The sequence below is a fragment of the Fusarium oxysporum genome, chromosome VII, assembly GCF_013085055.1.
Source record: "Fusarium oxysporum Fo47 chromosome VII, complete sequence".
NCBI lineage: Eukaryota > Fungi > Ascomycota > Sordariomycetes > Hypocreales > Nectriaceae > Fusarium > Fusarium oxysporum.
This window is the reverse complement of record NC_072846.1, coordinates 3,829,968-3,849,860: the sequence shown is the minus strand read 5'-3', so window position 1 is coordinate 3,849,860 and position 19,893 is coordinate 3,829,968. Positions and strand designations below refer to the sequence as shown.

General features: G+C 47.8%; 5 protein-coding genes across 5 annotated transcripts; 2 read left to right on the top strand and 3 right to left on the bottom strand.

Moving 5' to 3' along the window:
- Positions 1-4,247: 4,247 nt before the first annotated feature.
- FOBCDRAFT_296423 (actin-related protein, ARP2 class) lies at positions 4,248-5,591 on the top strand (the record flags this gene model as incomplete). Its single annotated transcript, XM_031187524.2, has 3 exons — positions 4,248-4,269; positions 4,356-4,775; positions 4,861-5,591. The coding sequence occupies 3 exons, from the start codon at positions 4,248-4,250 to the stop codon at positions 5,589-5,591; spliced, it is 1,173 nt and encodes a 390-aa protein (XP_031034789.2).
- A 1,833-nt stretch (positions 5,592-7,424) lies between these two features.
- On the bottom strand, positions 7,425-8,078 carry FOBCDRAFT_277397 (uncharacterized protein; the record flags this gene model as incomplete). The annotated part of the gene is made up of 1 exon (XM_054706250.1): positions 7,425-8,078. One exon carries the CDS (start codon positions 8,076-8,078, stop codon positions 7,425-7,427), a length of 654 nt encoding a protein of 217 aa, XP_054562225.1.
- A 2,552-nt stretch (positions 8,079-10,630) lies between these two features.
- FOBCDRAFT_140251 (uncharacterized protein) lies at positions 10,631-11,349 on the bottom strand (the record flags this gene model as incomplete). Its single annotated transcript, XM_059608081.1, has 2 exons — positions 10,631-11,233; positions 11,290-11,349. 2 exons carry the CDS (start codon positions 11,347-11,349, stop codon positions 10,631-10,633), a joined length of 663 nt encoding a protein of 220 aa, XP_059467674.1.
- A 953-nt stretch (positions 11,350-12,302) lies between these two features.
- Positions 12,303-14,574, top strand: FOBCDRAFT_228399 (amino acid/polyamine transporter I). The gene is made up of 6 exons (XM_054706249.2): positions 12,303-12,331; positions 12,484-12,746; positions 12,778-12,948; positions 13,003-13,073; positions 13,136-13,249; positions 13,308-14,574. The coding sequence occupies exons 3-6, from the start codon at positions 12,778-12,780 to the stop codon at positions 14,554-14,556; spliced, it is 1,605 nt and encodes a 534-aa protein (XP_054562224.2). The 5' UTR covers positions 12,303-12,331; positions 12,484-12,746; the 3' UTR covers positions 14,557-14,574.
- A 4,009-nt stretch (positions 14,575-18,583) lies between these two features.
- FOBCDRAFT_277394 (uncharacterized protein) lies at positions 18,584-19,893 on the bottom strand (the record flags this gene model as incomplete). Its single annotated transcript, XM_054706247.1, has 5 exons — positions 18,584-18,630; positions 18,813-19,045; positions 19,122-19,477; positions 19,544-19,648; positions 19,723-19,893. 5 exons carry the CDS (start codon positions 19,891-19,893, stop codon positions 18,584-18,586), a joined length of 912 nt encoding a protein of 303 aa, XP_054562222.1.

Genomic DNA, 19,893 nt, shown 5'->3' with positions numbered 1-19,893 from the left:
CTGCGCATCCGCCAGTGCCGTTCTAACCTTAACTTTACGCGTCACACAACGCGACACGAGACAGATCCGTGTCCTTGGATGCTTGTCCAATGCTCTCTGCTCAAACATATCCAATTCAAGTAAACCTCATAGATTTGACACTTGCCAACGTGGTAGCCTACGGTCCAACCTCGAGTACTCTTTGTGGGTCTTAGTCATTACCATACCGATATATCATGGACTCTTTCGACGAAGAGGTAGAAGATGCCACCACCTCAATCCCACCGCCTTCTTCTGAGCTGTCAACCAGCTCGGCTTCGACTAAGTATGCACCTAGTAAGTTTCCAGACTACGAGGCTTGGACGATTGATAAATTCGAGCGTTTCCCCGGCTTTACGATATGCCATGACCCTTCTCGGGAGCGGACTTGGTGGTGGCAATTCGGGTTTAGAATGAAGGACAATCGATCGCAACCTCACAAGATTGTATGGATATGCGAGAGGTGTTTTCTTCGTAATAGGCTGAAGACTACAAATTATGTCTTCGTTGCTTCTACGGCAGGAGGTATCGTCCGGCATCTGAGTAGGGAACACAAGGTCGTGGTTGGTGCCATCTCCCCGCGCCCTATCCCATGTTGCTCAACGATAAGCACTGACTTGTCAGCCGCCTTGTGGAAAAATGACAGGTCCAGGTTCTAGGAATGGAGGTACACAACGGAATCTACTCGACATGCTTCACGCTGATCCCACGAATCCTCGAGATCAAACCCTTGACAGCAATTTGCGTTCATTATTCGACCCGGCCGTGAACCAGCTGCTCTTGCTCGACTGGCTTACGTACCATAACCTCCCCTTCAACCTAGTAAACTCAGAGCGCTTCAGGCGACTCTTGCTCTACAACAACCCTTCTCTCCGGGAAGAGCAGATACCAAGCGACAGGACTCTCGTGAACCTTCTAACAAGTGAGTACAATCGAGCTAGCCAGGAAGTTCGCGTGCTTCTTCGAAAAGCGAGAAGTATGGTTCATTTTACCTTCGACGGTTGGACTTCCCGACAAAACGCATCATTTCTTGGCATCAATGCTCATTTTATTGACCGAGATTGGAAACAATGGAGAATTCTTTTGGCGTTACCAGCTCTAAGGAATCGCCATACTGGTGCAGTGCTTGCGGATGAAGTTGCAGACACGATTTGTGCCTTCGACCTTCAAGATAGGTACGAAACCATGACCAACAACTCCATCGATTTGCAAGCCGAGCCAAGTATTCTAACTGTTATTCGACTTCAGAATCGGGTACTATACGCTTGATAACGCTGCGAATAATGATACAGCTATGGAAGCACTCGCCGCTGAGTTCGACTTCGACAAAGCTGAGCGTCGCATTCGCTGTGCCCCTCATTTTCTGAACTTGGCAGTCAGGGCTATGATGTATGGAAGTAAAAGCGACAACTTCGACGAACTGCTGGCTCACTGGGGTGACAAGGACTTCATGACGGAAGAGGACGAGCAACGCCAGTTATCCGACGCCATCAATGAACTTGGGAAGGACGACGACGACTTTGGCACGCCAAGCATGGAAGAAGACTTGGAGCTTGAGACAGCCCCCGAACATAGTCAGGAGCAGTGCCAGGTCCCTGAGATTATCAACGCTGAGGAGATGGATACATACCGTAAGTATGGGCCATTTGGCAAGCTACACAACATTGGCATCGCCCTTCGAACGAGCAGCCAACTTCTAGAGGACTTTTATGAAGCTCAACGACAAACCGCGCCAACCGAACCTGTAGTTGCGTGGATTCAAAACGTCTGTACACGTTGGCAATCCGATGAGGCGATGGCCTCGCGCGCCCTGCTCAAGCGCTCGGCCTTAAACAGGATGCTCTCCATTATCGAGGAACGATGGATCAGCCAAGGCGGTAAAGAACAAGACAGATCGGCAATATTGAAAGAAACTCTCTCCCTTGAGGAATGGAAGGTTATTGCGGCAGTTCAGAAGATCCTCCAGCCGTTCAAGGTCGCCTCAAAGCAGCTCCAGGGTGAGGGCATTGCTGGTAAACGTTCAACATCGGGAGGGTTCGATGAGTACTTCCAGGTGGTGGAGATGCTTCTTGACCACCTTGAGCTGGCTGTCCAAAGGGTATTAATTGAAGAGAATGATGATCATGTTATGGAAGAGGTTCACTTATTCGATGACATGGATGCGAAGACCCGGAGACTTTTGAAAATTTACATTAAACTCGGATGGAAGAAGCTGAACAGCTACTATGGCAAGCTGACCTCAACCACCTACGTAGCGGCAGTTGTATTTCACCCGTGTAAGAAATGGCGAACACTAGAGCAGCTTTGGAACCAGCTACCGTCTCGTCAGACGTCGGAGTGGAGGAAGACTTATGAGGAAAACCTAACGAGAGTTTGGGAAGAGAAGTACAAGAACATGGCTCATGAGGTAGCTTGCAGTACTGTTTCGACTACTGAGAGCAATAGTGCCCTGGACTATATTGAGCGCCGACTAGCGTTTAGTCGATCACTGGTCCGGCCCGACTCTCAAGAACGACAAAGCAAACGGCAAAGGCAGTCAGCCACGTTGCCAGTACAAGACGAGCTTGACCAGTACTTGTCTGAGCCGCCAGTGGACAACATCGCGTACAAAGTCGATCCGATTGCTTGGTGGAGGGATGTCGGAGCGGTGCGGTTTCCTCGGTTATCTTCATGGCTGTCGACTTTCTCACCATTGCGTCATCCTCTGCTGAAACAGAGAGAGATTTCAGCAGTTGCGGGAGGATGGTGACACCGCTTAGGTGCCGCCTGCGACGACATATCGTGGCCATGGCCCAGTGTCTTCGTTCGTGGAGTAAGGCTGGGATCTACCAACCAGCTCTGCCCCTTGGTCTCCTTGAAGGGGACAATTGGAGGCAGGTTGTTCAACTAGCGAGTAGGATGAGGATGGATAAGGATACCTAGTGAGAACTACGAGTGATCGATCGATATTGGTCGTCGATCGATCAAAAATTGAACCGAATCGGTCGATATCGATCAATTGAAGGCCCTGCTCGATATAAATCGATCAATTAGAGCTGACAGTCGATCTAATCGATCGATTTCGAAGCTTGCGCTGAATTGCCCGGCTGATATAATTATGCTGTTAACGCTACAGCCAACCTCCTTCTAATCTCGCACCCGACAGGAGTATATGCATATTAGATGACAGGAGAGCTAAGAAGAAAATACGTCCACATTACTAATTAACTGAATTATCCACGCCATGTGCGAACACGAGAGCCTAAAAACCATATCAAACACCACAAAAGATGAGTTGCGACAGGACATCGCCCCGCAACAATCCATGAACTCAACCATTGGATGCGTAGATCCTACCTTTATGGCTGAAACAAATTTAACCCTTGAATTGATGCTTCGCGACATGGTTCCAAATCCAGTTAGCCGGTATTTGAAGGTTCGGCCGTGTGCACAGACCATAATCCTTGCTTAGTCCCTGCCAACCCATCGAATAATGGTGCTGTATAAAGTTTAGCGGCTCAATGTGTAAGCTGCTTTTACCAGCGCGCCGTTGTAACTAGTGGCACTTCAGCCTCCTCTCAACCTTCCTTACAACAAGGTCGGCATTGCTGGGAAATCGAAGGCGTGCCATAACTGCAAAAAAAGTCATGTCAAGATATTCTTACCAACTTATCCTTCATATTCCTCTGAATTTAACCATTTATTAGTGTAACTTAATACTGCCTTTCTACCTGCTAGATTCCAAAGTAGGAAACGCATATTAAAGCTACAAACAGTTAACCCTTTAGGTCCACCGAACTCCAGCTTGCCCCAACGTAACTTCCCTTTCTATCGTGACGAATTCGCAGTTACAGGGAGGCCATCAGAAGACTCTAATACCTTCTGACTGGCTTAAATATGAGGGCCCCAGGTACAAACTTTGACTTTGACATGAACGAAGTACATATCAAGAAATAACAAGTTACTTGCTCCACTACAAAGATATGATTTCCAACTGCGGAATAATTGCTGCCAGCAAGGTGTCCTCAATTTACAACCGTGCCTGCATCGGATAATCTTGACAACTGGCTAGCCATATTGCTTTGTAAGCATCCTCCTCATCCCCCCATCCCAATTAATTCGAGCCACGCCAACTTACCACTGACCAACACCTCAGCCTCTCCCGAAAGCTGCTGGAAATAGGAACACCGGAAACTTTAACTCAACCTTACAACAAATCAATAGATGCCTCGCCTTGGGCTGTAATAAATATGACTAGTCCTCCACCCATTGGTGAGCTCCAAACCATATCGCCCAAACTCATCATAGCCTCCTTAGCGGCCCTGGCTTTGAAAACTGACCCCGCTTTTACATTCTAGTCCTTGATGGCGGAACTGGTTTCCTCAAGGTCGGATATGCCGCGCAGAACTTCCCCGAGTATCAGTATCCGTCTATCGTGGGCCGACCGATCCTACGATCCGAGGAGCAACAGGATAACAACCTGATCATCAAGGATATCATGTGCGGTGATGAAGCCGCCGCTGCCCGAGCGATGCTGCAGATCAGCTACCCTATGGATAACGGCATCATCAAGAAATGGGATGATATGGAGCATCTCTGGGATTATACCTTCTTCGAGAAACTCAAGGTCAATCCTGAAGGCCAGAAGATCCTCTTGACAGAGCCTCCGATGAACCCTCTCGAGAACCGGGAGAAGATGTGCGAGATTATGTTCGAACGATATGGATTCGGAGCTCTTTACGTTGCGATTCAAGCTGTCCTGGCCTTGTACTCGCAAGGTGAGTGGCAGTGAAAGCTTAGTCGGATCTTGGGGTGCGATTTGGAAGTACCTAATTTGGAGCTAATGATTTGGATGCGGTACAGGTCTGAGTTCCGGTGTTGTTGTCGACTCGGGTGACGGTGTCACACACATTGTTCCCGTCTACGAATCCGTTATCCTTAACCACCTCACAAAGCGATTGGACATCGCTGGCCGAGATGTTACACGCAACCTGATTAATTTGCTGTTGCGTCGTGGCTACGTCCTAAACCGAACCGCCGACTTCGAGACGGTGCGCGAGATCAAGGAGAAGCTATGCTATGTATCTTACGACCTGGAGTTAGATAAGCGGCTGAGTGAGGATACGACAGTGCTTGTAAAAGAGTATACGCTGCCAGATGGACGTATAGTCCGCGTAGGTAGCGAGAGATTCGAGGCGCCTGAATGCCTGTTCCAGCCTCACCTTGTCAATAGCGAGTCGCCCGGCCTCAGCGAGATCCTCTTTAATACGATCCAGTCGGCCGACGTGGATATTCGCTCGTCGCTGTTTAAGGCAGTTGTCCTATCAGGCGGCAGCAGCATGTATCCTGGCCTACCGTCACGACTGGAGAAGGAGCTGAAGCAGCTGTGGCTAACACGGGTGTTGCAGGGCAACCCGGAGCGACTGAGCAAGTTCAAGGTGCGGATAGAGGACCCCCCCAGACGGCGGCACATGGTATTCCTAGGCGGCGCAGTGCTAGCCAACATCATGGCAGACAAGGAGAGCACATGGGTTACTAAGGCGGAATGGGAACAGCAGGGACCGAGGGTGCTGGAGAAGCTAGGACCGCGATAGATAATAGAAGAGGGGGATTAAGCATTCTACTATGTTGATGCAAAAATTCAGTGCTAGGTAGAAAGCAAGAAAGGACATTGCTTGTGAAGATGAAGGCATCACTAACATTGATTTGTGAGTAATGATGTCAGAAACTATATGAAGAGCTGATATAGATATCACTTTTACAAGAGTGATAGAGCTGGATTCTTCACAACCGTCCCTTTTTACCCATTGTTACGATTCAACTCTTTTGGGAGTTAGCCGGAACGTTATCAAGAGTTCCTCGGCATTTCTCAAAGTCCTGACCAGAGTTTCGACATTCACGTCCCTTTAAACGACAATGACGGTGGGGCTTGAGAACTGGTCGTCCATCGACATTACGTCATCCCCACTATCTGTCCAGCTCGAATTCAGAACCGCTTCGGTGATGAAAGATTTTCATTTTTGGCTCTTCTTCCGAATTCAAAATCAATACCCCATTTTGCTTCGGCATGGTGGTCACAATACGGTCGTAAATTCGCTCGCCCTTTACTTAGGGGGATTCACTCCAACCCCGCCGCATCCGCCAGGTGGCAAGAAAATGGAAGGGTGCAGGGTGGATCCCTCAAAGGCCACTTTCAACACTAGGCGATGTCCCAAATTCCACGCCTTCCACCTTAGGCAAGCATCGCCGACCGGGTCTGTAGTCTCGATGCTACATCAGCCTCTTACGCTACCCTCTGTGCTGCGCCGTTTTCACCGCCGACTTTTCAATGCTCATAACTATTCATAACCAAGGCAGACTAAACATTCGCGTGCATGACCTTGTTTCTAAAATCGGCCTCCTACCTAATGTAGAAGCTGTTATGGCCCCTCAGGATCAGATTGAGGAGTACCGACAACTACAAATCAGGTCATATCTCTACCTGGGGCATTGAGTTCTTTCACAATAGTGTTATTGAGGCTGGTCTCACCCGTGACTCCTATGATAGTTGCCCTGACGAGGGGTGATTTGGCCACAATGATTTTTAGGGAGTTCGCACCTCGGATCCTGATGAATTACGACAGGCCATGGGCGCCGTCATTCGGCGGGGTCGGCGGGTCAGAATATATGCCCCTAGTGACAGAGCCACGGATAACTTCCTGGATGTATACGACCGGCTGTAGGTGACATACCCCTGTATGTCTCCTAACAGCCTTGTGGAACACCGTGGGCTGGCGGATGCCAGGACTCAAGCTCGTGCGGCAAAGATGGGATGTCATGTGCTGATTCAACAGCCCCTGCGTCATGACGCGGTAGCTGTGCAAACGTTGCATTTCGGGAAGGGAGCGGACAGCCCGGCTATTTCCTGCACGTAACTGAACCGATACTGGGTCATTGGTAACAGGTGGCTCCCATATTCTCATGGGACAATATGGGGCCATGCGCTCCACCTGGGATATGGTCACTTGAGAGATTGTGAGAGGGGCCATGGGCGTAGAGCACGCGATCTACGCCTGAGGAGTCTGTAGCACTGCATACAACACGGGCTGCAGAGTTGCTCTGCGCAAGTGGACCGCGTGGAGATATTGCGTTGGGGAAGTTTGTGGATCTTACCATCTGGCTTAGGAACTCGGTATCAAAGCAGGATGTGTATAGCCTGCGCGGCATGGAGGTGGGTTATAAAACTACCATATGCAAGTTGAGTAGAACTGAAAGACACAGAAGTAATAGTAGAAAAATGAGTAAGTTTGGATTGAATGCGGGTTTAGTCACAGGTCAAAACCGTCTCTTAGGCACATATGATATGAAGACTAGTTTTACGATTATTTCATGTTCTGTAGAGGGGTAGGCAACGTAATGCGCCTTGATATGTATTTCGTCAACGGCATTCACGGGGGTGCTGACCCAAATTGCCTCACATTAACATCAAAATTAGTACCGGGGCCCCTCATGTCCTTGATTGCTATGCACCACTCAAGCTCCCGATTAAGTCCTCGGTAGCTAACATACCTAAGTAGTATGCTCTGGGTATAAGATGTCATCTGCGGGCCAAATGTACCATTCACGCGGCGATAGCAGAACTCAATGCTTTGGCAGAGCATACGAGCTAGCCTGTCAGCGTCTGTCAGGCCGATGGATGATATATTAGACGCATTGTACTCCGGGATCTTATCTTCAATGATATCCGTGAGAGATGGAAGTGTTTTGTCATTACTGACGTTCGACAAGCCGAGAAGCGAGATTGTGTAGAGGACATCAAGCATTATGGTGGAGCAGAGTACCCATGCACAAGCGCTCTCTACAGAAGAGAACATGAGTGCAAATGGAAACAACTTATCCACATAGCCATCATCTGTAGGGTTATTGGCCCTGGAGAGAACAGACCAGTACAAGGGCCCTTGAATGTATGCTGTGGTGCTGCGGTGATGAAGTTCTCGCCAGTGGTCAAGATCACGGAACTTCTGGTGAAGAAGACTGAAACATTGGAGCGATTGCTTTAAATCAGTCTCCTTGTGAAGCATGAGGGTATGAGCACCTGCCATGACTGAGGGAATGTCAATAATTATGTCAAGAAACTTGCTAAAGGATCCAAGTGCTACAGGAAGACCGATGTGTTGTCGCCAGATATCAGGCTCAAGGATAAGGGAGCGTCTCTGAAACAATGCTTGAATAACCTAAAAGGTACCATGCAGCACCCCTCACTCGGTCATACCCCTCTACCGGTCAGCAAAAAAAATAGTCTCCCATACAAAATGCGATTTTTCACTTGCATAGTGTTTGACCAAAAGTGAAGCTATTAGCGTGGGAAAATAGCTACCGTATTTAAAATTGCGTAAGATTTAATATTTTAACATTCCTTCTCCAGTGACGCTTGCGGTATGACCGTACAGAACTAATGTGAAATGTCTCAAAACGCCTCCCTCATCAACCTCCCTCCGCCAAGTCTCAACAGATTTTTATCTACACCAGCCTCTCAAAACCACGCTGAAAATGCCTCAATTACCTTATACAAAGGATGACGTTATCGAAGCCATGCTGGATGTCACAGATAACGGACTCTCGCAGCATGAGGCCGCCCAGAATCATGGCATGCCCCAGACCACTCTTTCTGATCGGCTAAGAGGCATACCGCCTAAATCTGAAGTCACCCATCCTAGCCGGCTGTTATCCAAGTCTCAAGAGGCCAGGTTGATTACCTGGATACTTCGGCAAGAGGCCCTAGGCTATGCTCCATCCCACAGTCAAGTTCGCGCCGCCGTCGCTGCCCTCCCACGACAACAAGGCAGGGCACGGCCTATCGGTGTCCATTGGCTAACCAGGTTCGTGAAGCGCCATCCATCCATAAAGACAAAGATAGGAAAACGCCAGGAAGCATCGAGGTTCAATTGTTTTACCCCGACCGCCGTCAATTGGTACTTTGATATTCGGGAGAGAGAATATGGCTGGATCAAACCTGAGAACACGGTTAATGTTGATGAGGGCGGTATAATGACTGGATTTGGTAAGCATTTGTCGTTATACCCATTGATTCAGCTAATCCATTGCGAATCCAGGCTTGGATTCCTTGGTTATCGGCAGCAGCGATCCCAAGAGGAAGGCCTTCCTCAAAGGCTCTCAGTCCCGCACTTGGACTAGCTTTCTCGAAGCCGTGACTGCAACTGGTCGCCTTCTGAAACCGGGGATTATCTTTAAAGGCAAAGAACTTCAACAACAGTGGTTTATCGAAGAGCTCAAGGAGGTAGCCGACTGGTATTATATCACGTCCGACAACGGCTGGACAGACAACCATATCGCAATTGAGTGGCTCAGAGAAGTCTATCTTCCCCAAACACAACCGGAAGATGAGTCCTATGCGAGGCTTATCATATTAGATGGCCATAGAAGCCACGTATCCGTGCGTATCTGCCTGTTCCGAGTCTTCTAAATAAAAAATGTCGCTAACTCAAAATCCAGGATGAGTGGATGGCCACGTGTTTTTTGAACAACGTATATTGTTGTTACCTGCCAGCCCACTGCTCTCACGGTCTACAGCCACTTGATAACGGAGTGTTCAATGTCTCCAAGGCTGCCTATCGTAAAGAACTTCAAAAACTGACAAGCCTGACCGAATCTGCCCCGGTGGACAAGGCCAACTTCATCAAGGCCTATGCCAAAGCCAGGGAAGTGGGCATGACGAAGAAAAACATCCTTTCTGGCTGGAGAGTGACTGGAAACTGGCCGATTTCTCGGCGGAAAGCGCTCATGCATCCAGAGATTCAGTCAGCCAAGAAGGAAACGACGCCTGCATCGGACGGCCCCAGCGACGGGCAACGCGACTCTGATAACACGCCAAAGACCAGCCGTCATATCAGGGATCTGGGGAAGAACAAAAGTCCCTCAACGAGAAGACGGTATTCTGTGATATCGAGAGGTTTTGAAGCGCAAGAGTCAAAGATCGCCTCGCTAAGCTCAAGAGTAGCCAGCCTAGAGGAAGAAGTCGGACGGTTGAGCAGAGGCAAGAAGAGAAAGGCGGTACCGAATCCCAACAGGAAGTTCATGACACTAGCCGAGGCTCTAGTGGTTGGTAATACTATTTCTGAGCCAGACCAAGCAGCTGAAGAGATAGAGGCTGTTGAGGATGTAATTGAGGTAGGAGAAGTGGAAGAGGATGAGGGCTCAAATTCAGAGGCGGAAGAGTTACTAGTTGTACGGACTCGCGCAGGCCGCGCAGTTAAAAGACTAAGGGAATATTAAAATACAGTCGATTCTAATCTTGATCCTAAACGTGAATTTGGTTTTGCTATTTTTGCCAAGTTTTTGCCGTCATGTTGAAAAATCGCATTTTATATGGGAGACTATTTTTTTTGCTGACCGGTAGAGGGGTATGACCGAGTGAGGGGTACTGCATGGTAGTTAGTCAAGTGCTTAACTTGATTAATATAGGGTTAGTTCTTACACATATTATACAGAGACGTCGGCACAAGTTTGTCCAATTTAATGAAGTCTTTTCTGGGATACGGCGGCGGTAGAGAATCTCAGATATACCCTGCGCGTGTGCGTTCCAGCTGGTGCTTGCATGCAACAAAAATACCTATTTCTCGATCAATACAAATCCCTAACATAGTAGGATATCTAGGCTTACTTCGCAGGTAGAAAGAATAACAATAGCGGCGAGAATTTCGTCGCTATTCGCTACGCGTGGGGAATCCAGGATAGTAATAGTCTTTGATAGCGCATGGTTGTACAGCCGGACTGTCTCGTGGTAAGAGAAACTTGCCTTTCCAGACAAGCGGATTTGGATGGCGCAGAAGGCGAGGAGGGAATTATCTAACGCGTCGTTAGGGCGCTGCATCTCACAAATGACTGTGAGCCACGATGATGGTAATAAACTGATATCGTTGCTATTTGCTATGACCGATGAGCGGGGAAAATATATGCTTTGTGCGATGTGTAGCGCCTCCAGTCGAAACGTCGTTATGTCATAAGGCAAGCCGTTTGAGTTGAGCCGAGTATACATTCGCTGTATTAAATCTAGCCACATAGAGGCTGCTGATATCTGTGGGGTCGGTTCTTGTGACCGCAAATCTGTTATAACAGAAAACGCAGTGACGTTAGGGCAAGCTGGAGTTCGGTGGATCCAAAGAGTCGATTGCTTGTAGCCTCTACATGCAATTCCAGCTTTAGCACATCGCAGGCAGAGAGGTAGTGTTAAGTCGCACTAATCGATAATTAACTTGATGGAAAGATCAAAGACCAGTTGATTGGTAGTAGTACCTTCACACGGCGTCTTCTGCAGTCATGGCACGCCTTTGATTTCCCAGCAACACCAACCATGTTGGAGACGAGCTTGAAAAAAAAGACTTCGTTGGGGTCTCAGTCTCAAGTTGAAGGAAAGGCTAAGCTGTATGTAGTACCACGGCTCGAGGGATTCTGTCAGGGTATGTGCAGAAGAGAGATTGCGTTATATCCCCTGATATTTGTGATAAGTGAAGCAAAAAAGCAGCAGGAGTGGGGTTCCTGCTTACGACATTGCAACGGCCAATATGGCAGCTAAACTATATGTGGAGCGTTATCCAGATCTGATGGGTATCCTCACCATTGCCAAAGCAAAAAAAATATCATCGAAACTGAACTTGTGATACTTGATGTAAATCCGTGCCAGAGCCACAAGCGTGCTGTAGATCAGCGACAAAATTGTCACGATCCTCAGCTGACCGGCGTGGTCGTTGAACGTGACAGGGGAGAACCGATAGGAACCGTCGTTATCTGATGTCTCTGAATCCATGGCTAGAGACCATTGAGTCGGACTCGAGAAAGGTAACGAGGTAGATGCACTACACTGTTCAAGAGGCAACGGATGACTATTAATCTTTACTTTCACCCTTGCGGCATGAGTACCTAGGCACAAGCCACCTCAGTGTTGACAGATGTGAATGTTCAGGGCTCGGACTCTACAGCCACCAACGCCACAGGAATATATCTCCTAATTTCCAATCAGCCAACACCCTATTCTCGCAAATGCCTGCAAACTTTAACTTTCAGTAGCGCAAGAGATTTCTGCCAATGATGCACCTAAATCCAGGGGCTAGGGCATGGGTGCACCAACAGAGTAGTCAGAAGTAAAGTGCTTGCTATTGCGTACCAGAAGAGGCCGAATGTACTGTCGAAGCCAAGTGTCTCTCCAGTACCGTACCCAAATCTGTTGGCTGTTGGCGCTTTGCTCATTGGTTTTGTGGCTGCTTACGCTTTGTTTGTTGGATCTGCGGCTGCATGGATCCATACGAGGACCCTGGACGAAATGAGGAGACATGAGCCCCCCATTTTGGTTGTTAGCTGAAACATGATGCAGATTAATATGTGAGAAGCAGCTTGTTTAAAGGTATCATTTGTGATACCCTGTTATGTAGAAAATGGCGTATTTTATTCTTTCATATACATGTTACCTTGATCTACCAGGAGAGATATTCGACCAGGGTATCAGATCATCATAAAAGCCCCCACTACTAGACTGCCGAAGTCCGGGACGGCACAGGTGGTTCCCGTCTGGTCTAGGCCCGAGCGGACTGAACCCCTGTAGGATTGAAAGGTGCTGTGCATAACAATTGGACTAGGATGGATATGCCGGCAAGCAAACAAGCAGCTGTTGGATAGGATATACACCTTGAAGCGCGTTCATGCCGCACTCCTGCATTCCTCTTACCGAGCCTTATTTGTCTCCCTCTCTGCTTTTTTTCTTGTCCTTTACTTTTCTTCCATCTGTCTATGCCGTCAAAGCAGTCAAGAAATATCGCCAACATGTCAATTGACGACGACAAGAGATCCCTCGACGACCACGATGCTCCAATCGGCATCAATGACAATGTCGACGAGAAGAAAGGAACTGCGGCCGATCGCGCCGACATGTATCGTATGGGCAAAACTCAAGAAATGACGGTTCGTACCAATACCTGTAACCTTTTTGTCCTGGGCTAACGCGACATCACGCAGAGAAATTTTCGCTTCTTGTCCATCTTCGGCTTCTCCATGATTCTAATGGCATCTTGGGAATTCTCTTTAAGGTAAAGGATGCAGATAAAAATATTCTGGTCATCGGTTGGCTAACCAAGCCTGTCAATTAAAGTGTCTCGACTATCGGACTCGTCAACGGCGGAACTGCTGGTACGATCTGGATGTTCTTTGTGTGCTGGATAGGATTTTTATTCGTCAACACTTCCATGGCCGAGATGGCTTCCATGTGAGTATCCTCCCAATACACAACATGAGGTCAGATTGTTGACGCGAACTTTGTGCAGGGCACCAACGACGGGAGGACAATACCATTGGGTTTCCGAATTCGCGCCGTCACAGTACCAGAAGCTCATCAGCTATCTCATGGGGTGGATGTGCGTACTTGGCTGGCAAACATCGTGCGCATCCTCTGCCTTCATCACTGGCACCCAGATTCAGGGCCTCATCGTTCTGAATAACCCAGGTTACGAACCCAAGCCATGGCACGGCACGCTACTCACCATAGCTATAGCTGCGTTCTCGGTACTCTTTAACATCCTCTTAGCCAGGAAGTTGCCATTGATCGAAGCTATTGTCCTGGTCATTCACGTCTTCGCCTTTTTTGGCATCCTTGTTACTCTCTGGGTTCTTTCGCCAATGGCTGATGCCAAAGCTGTCTTTACCCAGTTCAGCGATGGCGGAGGTTGGAATAGCATAGGAGGTTCGACGCTCGTGGGCATTCTTGCAGGCGTTTTGCCACTGCTGGGTGCAGATGCTGCTGTCCATATGTCCGAGGAGCTGCACGATGCGAGTCGTACTTTGCCGCGTTCGATGATCGTGACGACTCTCTTCAATGGTGCTTTCGGATGGATCATGGTTATCACGTACTGCTTCTGCATAGGTAACCTTGAAGAGGTCATCACATCTCCAACAGGTCAGCCCTTCATGCAGGTTTTCTACAACTCGACGCAGTCAGTGAGCAGTGCTACTGCCATGGCATCCATCCTTGTCGTTATGATTGCCTTTTCCAATCTCACCATGGTCTCTACATCGTCGCGTCAGCTCTTCGCATTCGCGCGAGATCATGCCGTTCCATTCAGTCCTTGGTTCTCCGAGGTCCCAGCGGGATGGGATGTCCCCATCAATGCCATTCTGACGACCTTCCTAATCTCAAGTCTTCTTTCCCTTATCAACATCGGCTCTGCTGTCGCATTGAACTCAATCACTTCTTTGGCAACAACAGGACTTCTCTCGAGCTACATGGTCTCTATCGGCTGTATGATATGGCGACGATGTACAAAGAGCCCGCTTCTGCCATCCAAGTTCAGTCTTGGTCGATGGGGACTCACGATAAACATCGTCTCCGAGGCTTTCCTGGTCGTCATTTTCGTCCTGGCATTCATGCCTGGTAACCCCAACCCGACGGCATCACAGATGAATTGGAGTATTCTAATCTACGGCGTCGTAGCGTTGTCCTCTTTGGTATACTACATCTTCCGTGGTACTCACCGTTACGAAGGCCCAGTCACCTACGTCCGAATGCTTGAGCAGTAAGGGGCAACATAGCGAGTCTAGTCTTTGCAAAATGATCTTCTACATTGAAATAGTTAGTCTAGATTCGAATCTAACAATTTCCCGTATCAATTGCCTTTTGTGACTTGTTGGTGATTTGAACAATAAACCTCAGCCCTTGTTTTACCATGCCCATAGGTTGCTTCGACTCCTCTAACCATGAAAGGCTTAAGCTTAGGGTTAGGATAGGGTTAGTATTTACTATCTAAGCTTAATCTAGCCTAGTGTTTCTACTAAATAAGATATAGCTTAAAAGCTGAGTGGAGAATTATAGAGATAAACGAGATAGAAAGAGATAAAAAAGACTTATAAGAGAAAGGAGAAGATATAAGAGAAAAAGCTAGGAAATAGACAAAAGAGAAGTAGAGATAAGAAAGGCTATTAGCCTTCTAGGAAGACCTTCTAGAGGTATTCCAGATCGACCTAGCTAGGTTCCTAAGGATATCTTGGGCTATAGAAGCCGCTGAAGTCGCCCTAGTCCTCATGAGGGCAAGCCTAATAGAGGAATCTAGCTGGTTAGCTGCAAAGGGACCTACGAGCTCCTGAAGCTTCTTGTAGGTCTTGGCGGTCTCAAGGTCCATAAGGCCACTTGTTGAGATGATGAGGAGCTGAAAAAAGGCACCTAGGGACCTATATTTTCTGCGTTTCTCTTCTGCAGCCACTCGAAGGGTGCTATAAGGGTCTTTTCTAACAGAATCCTTGGAGATAGCGACGATTTGGATATTATAGAAATAGCAGATTGTTCCCAAGGTAACTGCTAGGTCCGCCCGGAGGCTAGTCTCTTTTTAGACCAGTGGCTCTTCCTCGACCTCTAGGCTAGGCTGACTGCTTAGGGCTTTATAAAAGGCCCTAGTTACCATATCATGCCTTGTAATCTATATTTTATTTGCAGGCGATTTGGGTCAAATCGTTCACCAAAACGGGGTTGCGGGATCAACATATTTAGCTTTTATCGCTTGTTGTTTATATTGCGCAGTAGTGCTGGGTGAAAATGTTTTTTTTTATTATTTATTTATGAAACTTGGTTGTTTCTTATTGAGATGAGAGCTCTTGGGTTTATATCTCTAGATAGTTTCATCTAGGACTTTGAACTTTAAATCTAGGTCTTTCAGACTAACAGTCTGAATCCTGAAGATAAGGGGGATTCCCGGATTTTTCCAACATCGCTTTAGGCGAAGCCGAGTCGCTGATTGGTGCTTATGGTTAGCTAGCGCCGACTTGGGGTAAGGGCTACACAGCAAGGAGTAGCTTGTTGATAGACATATAAATAGACTTAAAGCGAACATCTACATCAATCCAGCAATAATGGAGGATTGCATCCACTTGAACGAGGAATATCAGATGCTGTTTTATCGGCTCTGTAAATCAGCCATTCGACCCGGCGCTAGCATCGAGTTGCACTTTCGACAAGTGCATCAGCTAAAAGGCAAAGTGCTAAAGGATATCAAAGACTGCTATGGTGTGATGGAGCTGGCTGACCCGAAACCCTCTGCATTACCGGCCGGTTTGGACAATTTCTGAAGCTCTTGGGGGAAAGAGAAAACAACCTCGATCCATTGCCGTTTTCGGTTTTGATGCAAACCCTGTCGAAGGCTTAAAAAACGGCTTGCTTGACCGGCTGCAGCCACAGCAGCCCTTTCAGTGGGGTAAGGGGGCAGACTTCGACACATGCTCCTCCGCACAGAGGGGCTTAATAGCGGGCAGCTGACTACGTAGCGGATGCACAGGGCCATCGGCTGTGCAGTGACATTTGTGACAAACTAATAAATGCAGGCCAGCAATTCGAAACGATGGGAACGAATGGGTAATCATTGGCTGCGTATGTTCCTCAGTTGTGAGGTGACACGCCTACCCCGCACACCATGTCAGCATCAAGTCGTTGTTGGGCACACCGGCCCGCTCCGCGGAGATCCCTGAGTCCTGACCAGATGATCTTTATTACCGATTGGCTCTCAAAGAAGAAAACCTCCTGCTGCATTACAGGTGCTGGCTGTAACCGAGCTTAGTCTCTCGCCTTGCACGATATATACCGATGAGTTGCTTCGTGTACGGCGGCAGGCAAGGTGAATAAAACGACAAGATAACGCATTTTCTCAACTCACATTATCCAAATGTCACTAAACCATTGCTGCCTGAAACGCAAAGCTGCGACAACGCCAAAGCGGTCATGCACTTTGCCAGCCGTATTGCATATTGCTTTTGCCTAGCTGATGTGGCTAGCTACAAGTTTGCAGGGGCAGCTCATCAACTGGCGTCCGTTCCAAGGAGGCCCGAGCGTTGATCATTGACCAATTGACCCACTGTGACATTCAAGCCCGGCAGGGGACGTCATTCCGTCGTTACAGCCTGATGGTTGTTGGCATTATGGACGGCTATGGTGAACAATTCTCGCAAGTAGGGCTCTGATCGCACCAGCGTGTCCGCGATTACTTTATAAAATTATAAGCCTAATTGTCAAATATTGGAGTGAAAATATGCATCCTCCCGTTTTCTCTGATGGTTGGGTTAGGACCCTATTTCTATCTGTTTAGTAATGATCTATCTGAGGGGTTGTTACAGTGCTGAGACAGCTCTCCAACCGGTAGCTCGGGCTTCCGGTTAGCCGATCTTATCTTCACCAGGATTCAACAATTTTAGATATCTTCAATTAGAACCTTAAGTCGTCTGGCAATCAAGTTCCAATTGAGACGTGGTTTTCTTTATATAATGGAGAATAAAATGATCAATCGAATGATGTCAAAAAGTCATAGCAAAAGTGTCAAATTCAGTACGGGAAAAGCATACGTCGATACCTATCATAACAGCGCAGCGAATGAAAGCGGAAGGTGAGTTTACCAAATGAATGGGTTGAAGACGAAGGACCAGAGAATTACAGGATGGAAGAGATAAAAACACAGAAGGAGAAAAAAATGATAGGAGTTGGGAGTCCTGAACAACGTAAGAATGGCAGTAAAGGTAGGTCGTTCCGTGTACATAGCCCCCGCCTCCCCTTCAAGGCGAAGAGTTGGTGATGCTGTTCGATGCTCGAGTTTGGGATTATATTCCCTGGTCCACCAGCACCCTGCTCCAATGTCCCCATGCGTAAATATGGAAACCGGCAACCAGCACTTGGTTCTTGAACGTGCCCAGGGCTCTCCTGATGTGGCAGCAGTCTATCGAAGGTGGCATCCTGGCTTAGAGGGTGCAGAAGGTCAGTGTGGCGACGTCCTCAGTTCAAACTTGCCGATAACCAACTACTATTGCTACCTCTCTGTCTTCTCAGCTGTCCTATAAAAGTATTTAGGTGGAACTTTTGGGACAATTTTATGCATACTCAATTTGGCCAAGTCGCGTGAGTTGGATTCCAAAAATGGAGATTTACCCCTCATCTTGGCATAACCAGATGGTCACCTTCGACAACAGATTGTCCATCAAGCAACAAAGCGGCGACAATAATCCCAGGAGCCCTGAAAAACGCGACACCGGGAAGTCAACATGTTCATGTTCATTCCAGATCAAAGCGTCCCCATGAGCAGCCTTCTCATTGATCTGTTTCTCTCTAACTAATTCGGCCAACTTAACACCTGGTCCCTTTTCATCTTCCCATGCCATGTCCGTGCTACTATTTATACAAGCAATCTCTTGAAAGACTGCCCGTCTCTAAGTATTACTGTGACGAAGAGGGGCCAAATGGGTACAAGCCCTGTCTCTATGACCTGTATCCCTGCAATGGTTCGTCTACATGGTAAATTCCTCACCCTGGCCCCCTACATAACGTCGTATTGCATTAACCTCTCTTCCCGCTTTAGCCTTTCAATCGATCTCGCTCTTGGCAAGACATGGGACCCAAGCTGCTCGGTCCCCTGACCAGCTTCCTCTTATGACGCTGGTCTATAATGTTTCCCTGCGTGGGAACCAGAGTCTCGCACTCCTTCAACAGGAAAAGAGAGATTCTCCCCAATATTGCTCAAAAGCACTGCCATGCAGGCTCTGCACCTCAACTTAACATATTTGCTGGATGAGTATTATTTCACTTGAGTTGCTCGTGCGGCATGGCTCGTCCCAAGTACCTCCTTTCTGCTCTATCGTCAGTTTTATAGCTCCTCGTGTGATTGACTTGGATAAGTCAGTCAATTCGTGTACCGTGCTAAGTTGCGATTCAGTCACAGTTACTTCCTCAGCTGACCTCATTGTCCGTGATATGGTGCCTAAAGGGCTGATTTGACTTGACCTATATCCACTATATCGCGGCCTCTTACTCAGGTAGCTGCTGCTGCCAGACTTGCCCTGTTGTCGAAGGTCATCAATATGGATCTGGCTGGATTCTAGGCTGTTGAAAAGGGGCTTAAAGCTGGCAATGCAAATAGTGACAATGGAGAGGCACTGGACCAGTTGTAAAGCGATAGCAGCTTTCCAGTTCGCGAAGGTGAAATCGGTGGAAGCGAATGCCTTGTTGGAATGGTAGATTTGAACCGCAATTGCAGGTGTTACACTTTTCCGTCGTTGTTAGTGCCTTCTGCTGCACACAAGCTAGATAGATCCATCACCAATGCGGGAGTAAAACATACAGGATACGACTGCCAAAAACACTCATGACTAAAATCTTCTTAGACCATGGTATTTGGATTTTCAGAATGTTTTCGCAAAAAGCAATAATAACACCAATATCTGTGGTGATATAATAAGTCCAGAAAGCGGTTCGGTCGATACATCTTTTATCATTTGTGTATATCCATGGCGTAGGTAGTCCACACTGGAAAAGATTTATGATAAGCGCAGAAGCTCCCCACCCGCCAACGACGGCCTCAAAGCCAAAAACAACCCATCTCTGGCTTTCTCGGCTCATCATCCGGAGACCAGCTGTGCATGATAGCTTGCAACAGAAGGCGGAGGCGATAAACATGGTGTTGGCCACGTAATGGCTCTATATTCGTAGATTCGGTCAGATCTTTCGTCCATGCTTCGGCGGATTGCAACTGAGATAACCTACCTTGGAGAATATGGCAATTTCGCTAGATTGCATTCTACTAGCTGGTTTCCCCAGTCCATTATCACACGCTATGAAAGTAGCGATAGACTGCCCAATTGCAAAGGCCTGCAGCTTCGCGCATAAGCGCAGGATGGTTAGAGATCTATCTTCATGAATCGCGCTATCAGGTCTCAACACACAGTTGCGGCGATGGTAAGAATATCATCGACCCTCAGGGTTTTGATCACACAGATCTTGGTTCCTATGCGGACACAGCATGACAGGAGGAAGATAGCGAGAAACATCAATGTTAAGACCTGTATTAAAGGAGACTTATTGGTGTCGGTGATGACCTTTTGCGTAGGATGCAT

Coding starts and splice junctions, on each gene's coding strand:
- FOBCDRAFT_228399 (XM_054706249.2), top strand. CDS start 12,778: ATGCCGTCAAAGCAGTCAAGAAATATCGCCAACATGTCAATTGACGAC. Junction 12,949..13,002: donor GCAAAACTCAAGAAATGACG/GTTCGTACCAAT, acceptor GACATCACGCAG/AGAAATTTTCGCTTCTTGTC. Junction 13,250..13,307: donor ATGGCCGAGATGGCTTCCAT/GTGAGTATCCTC, acceptor AACTTTGTGCAG/GGCACCAACGACGGGAGGAC.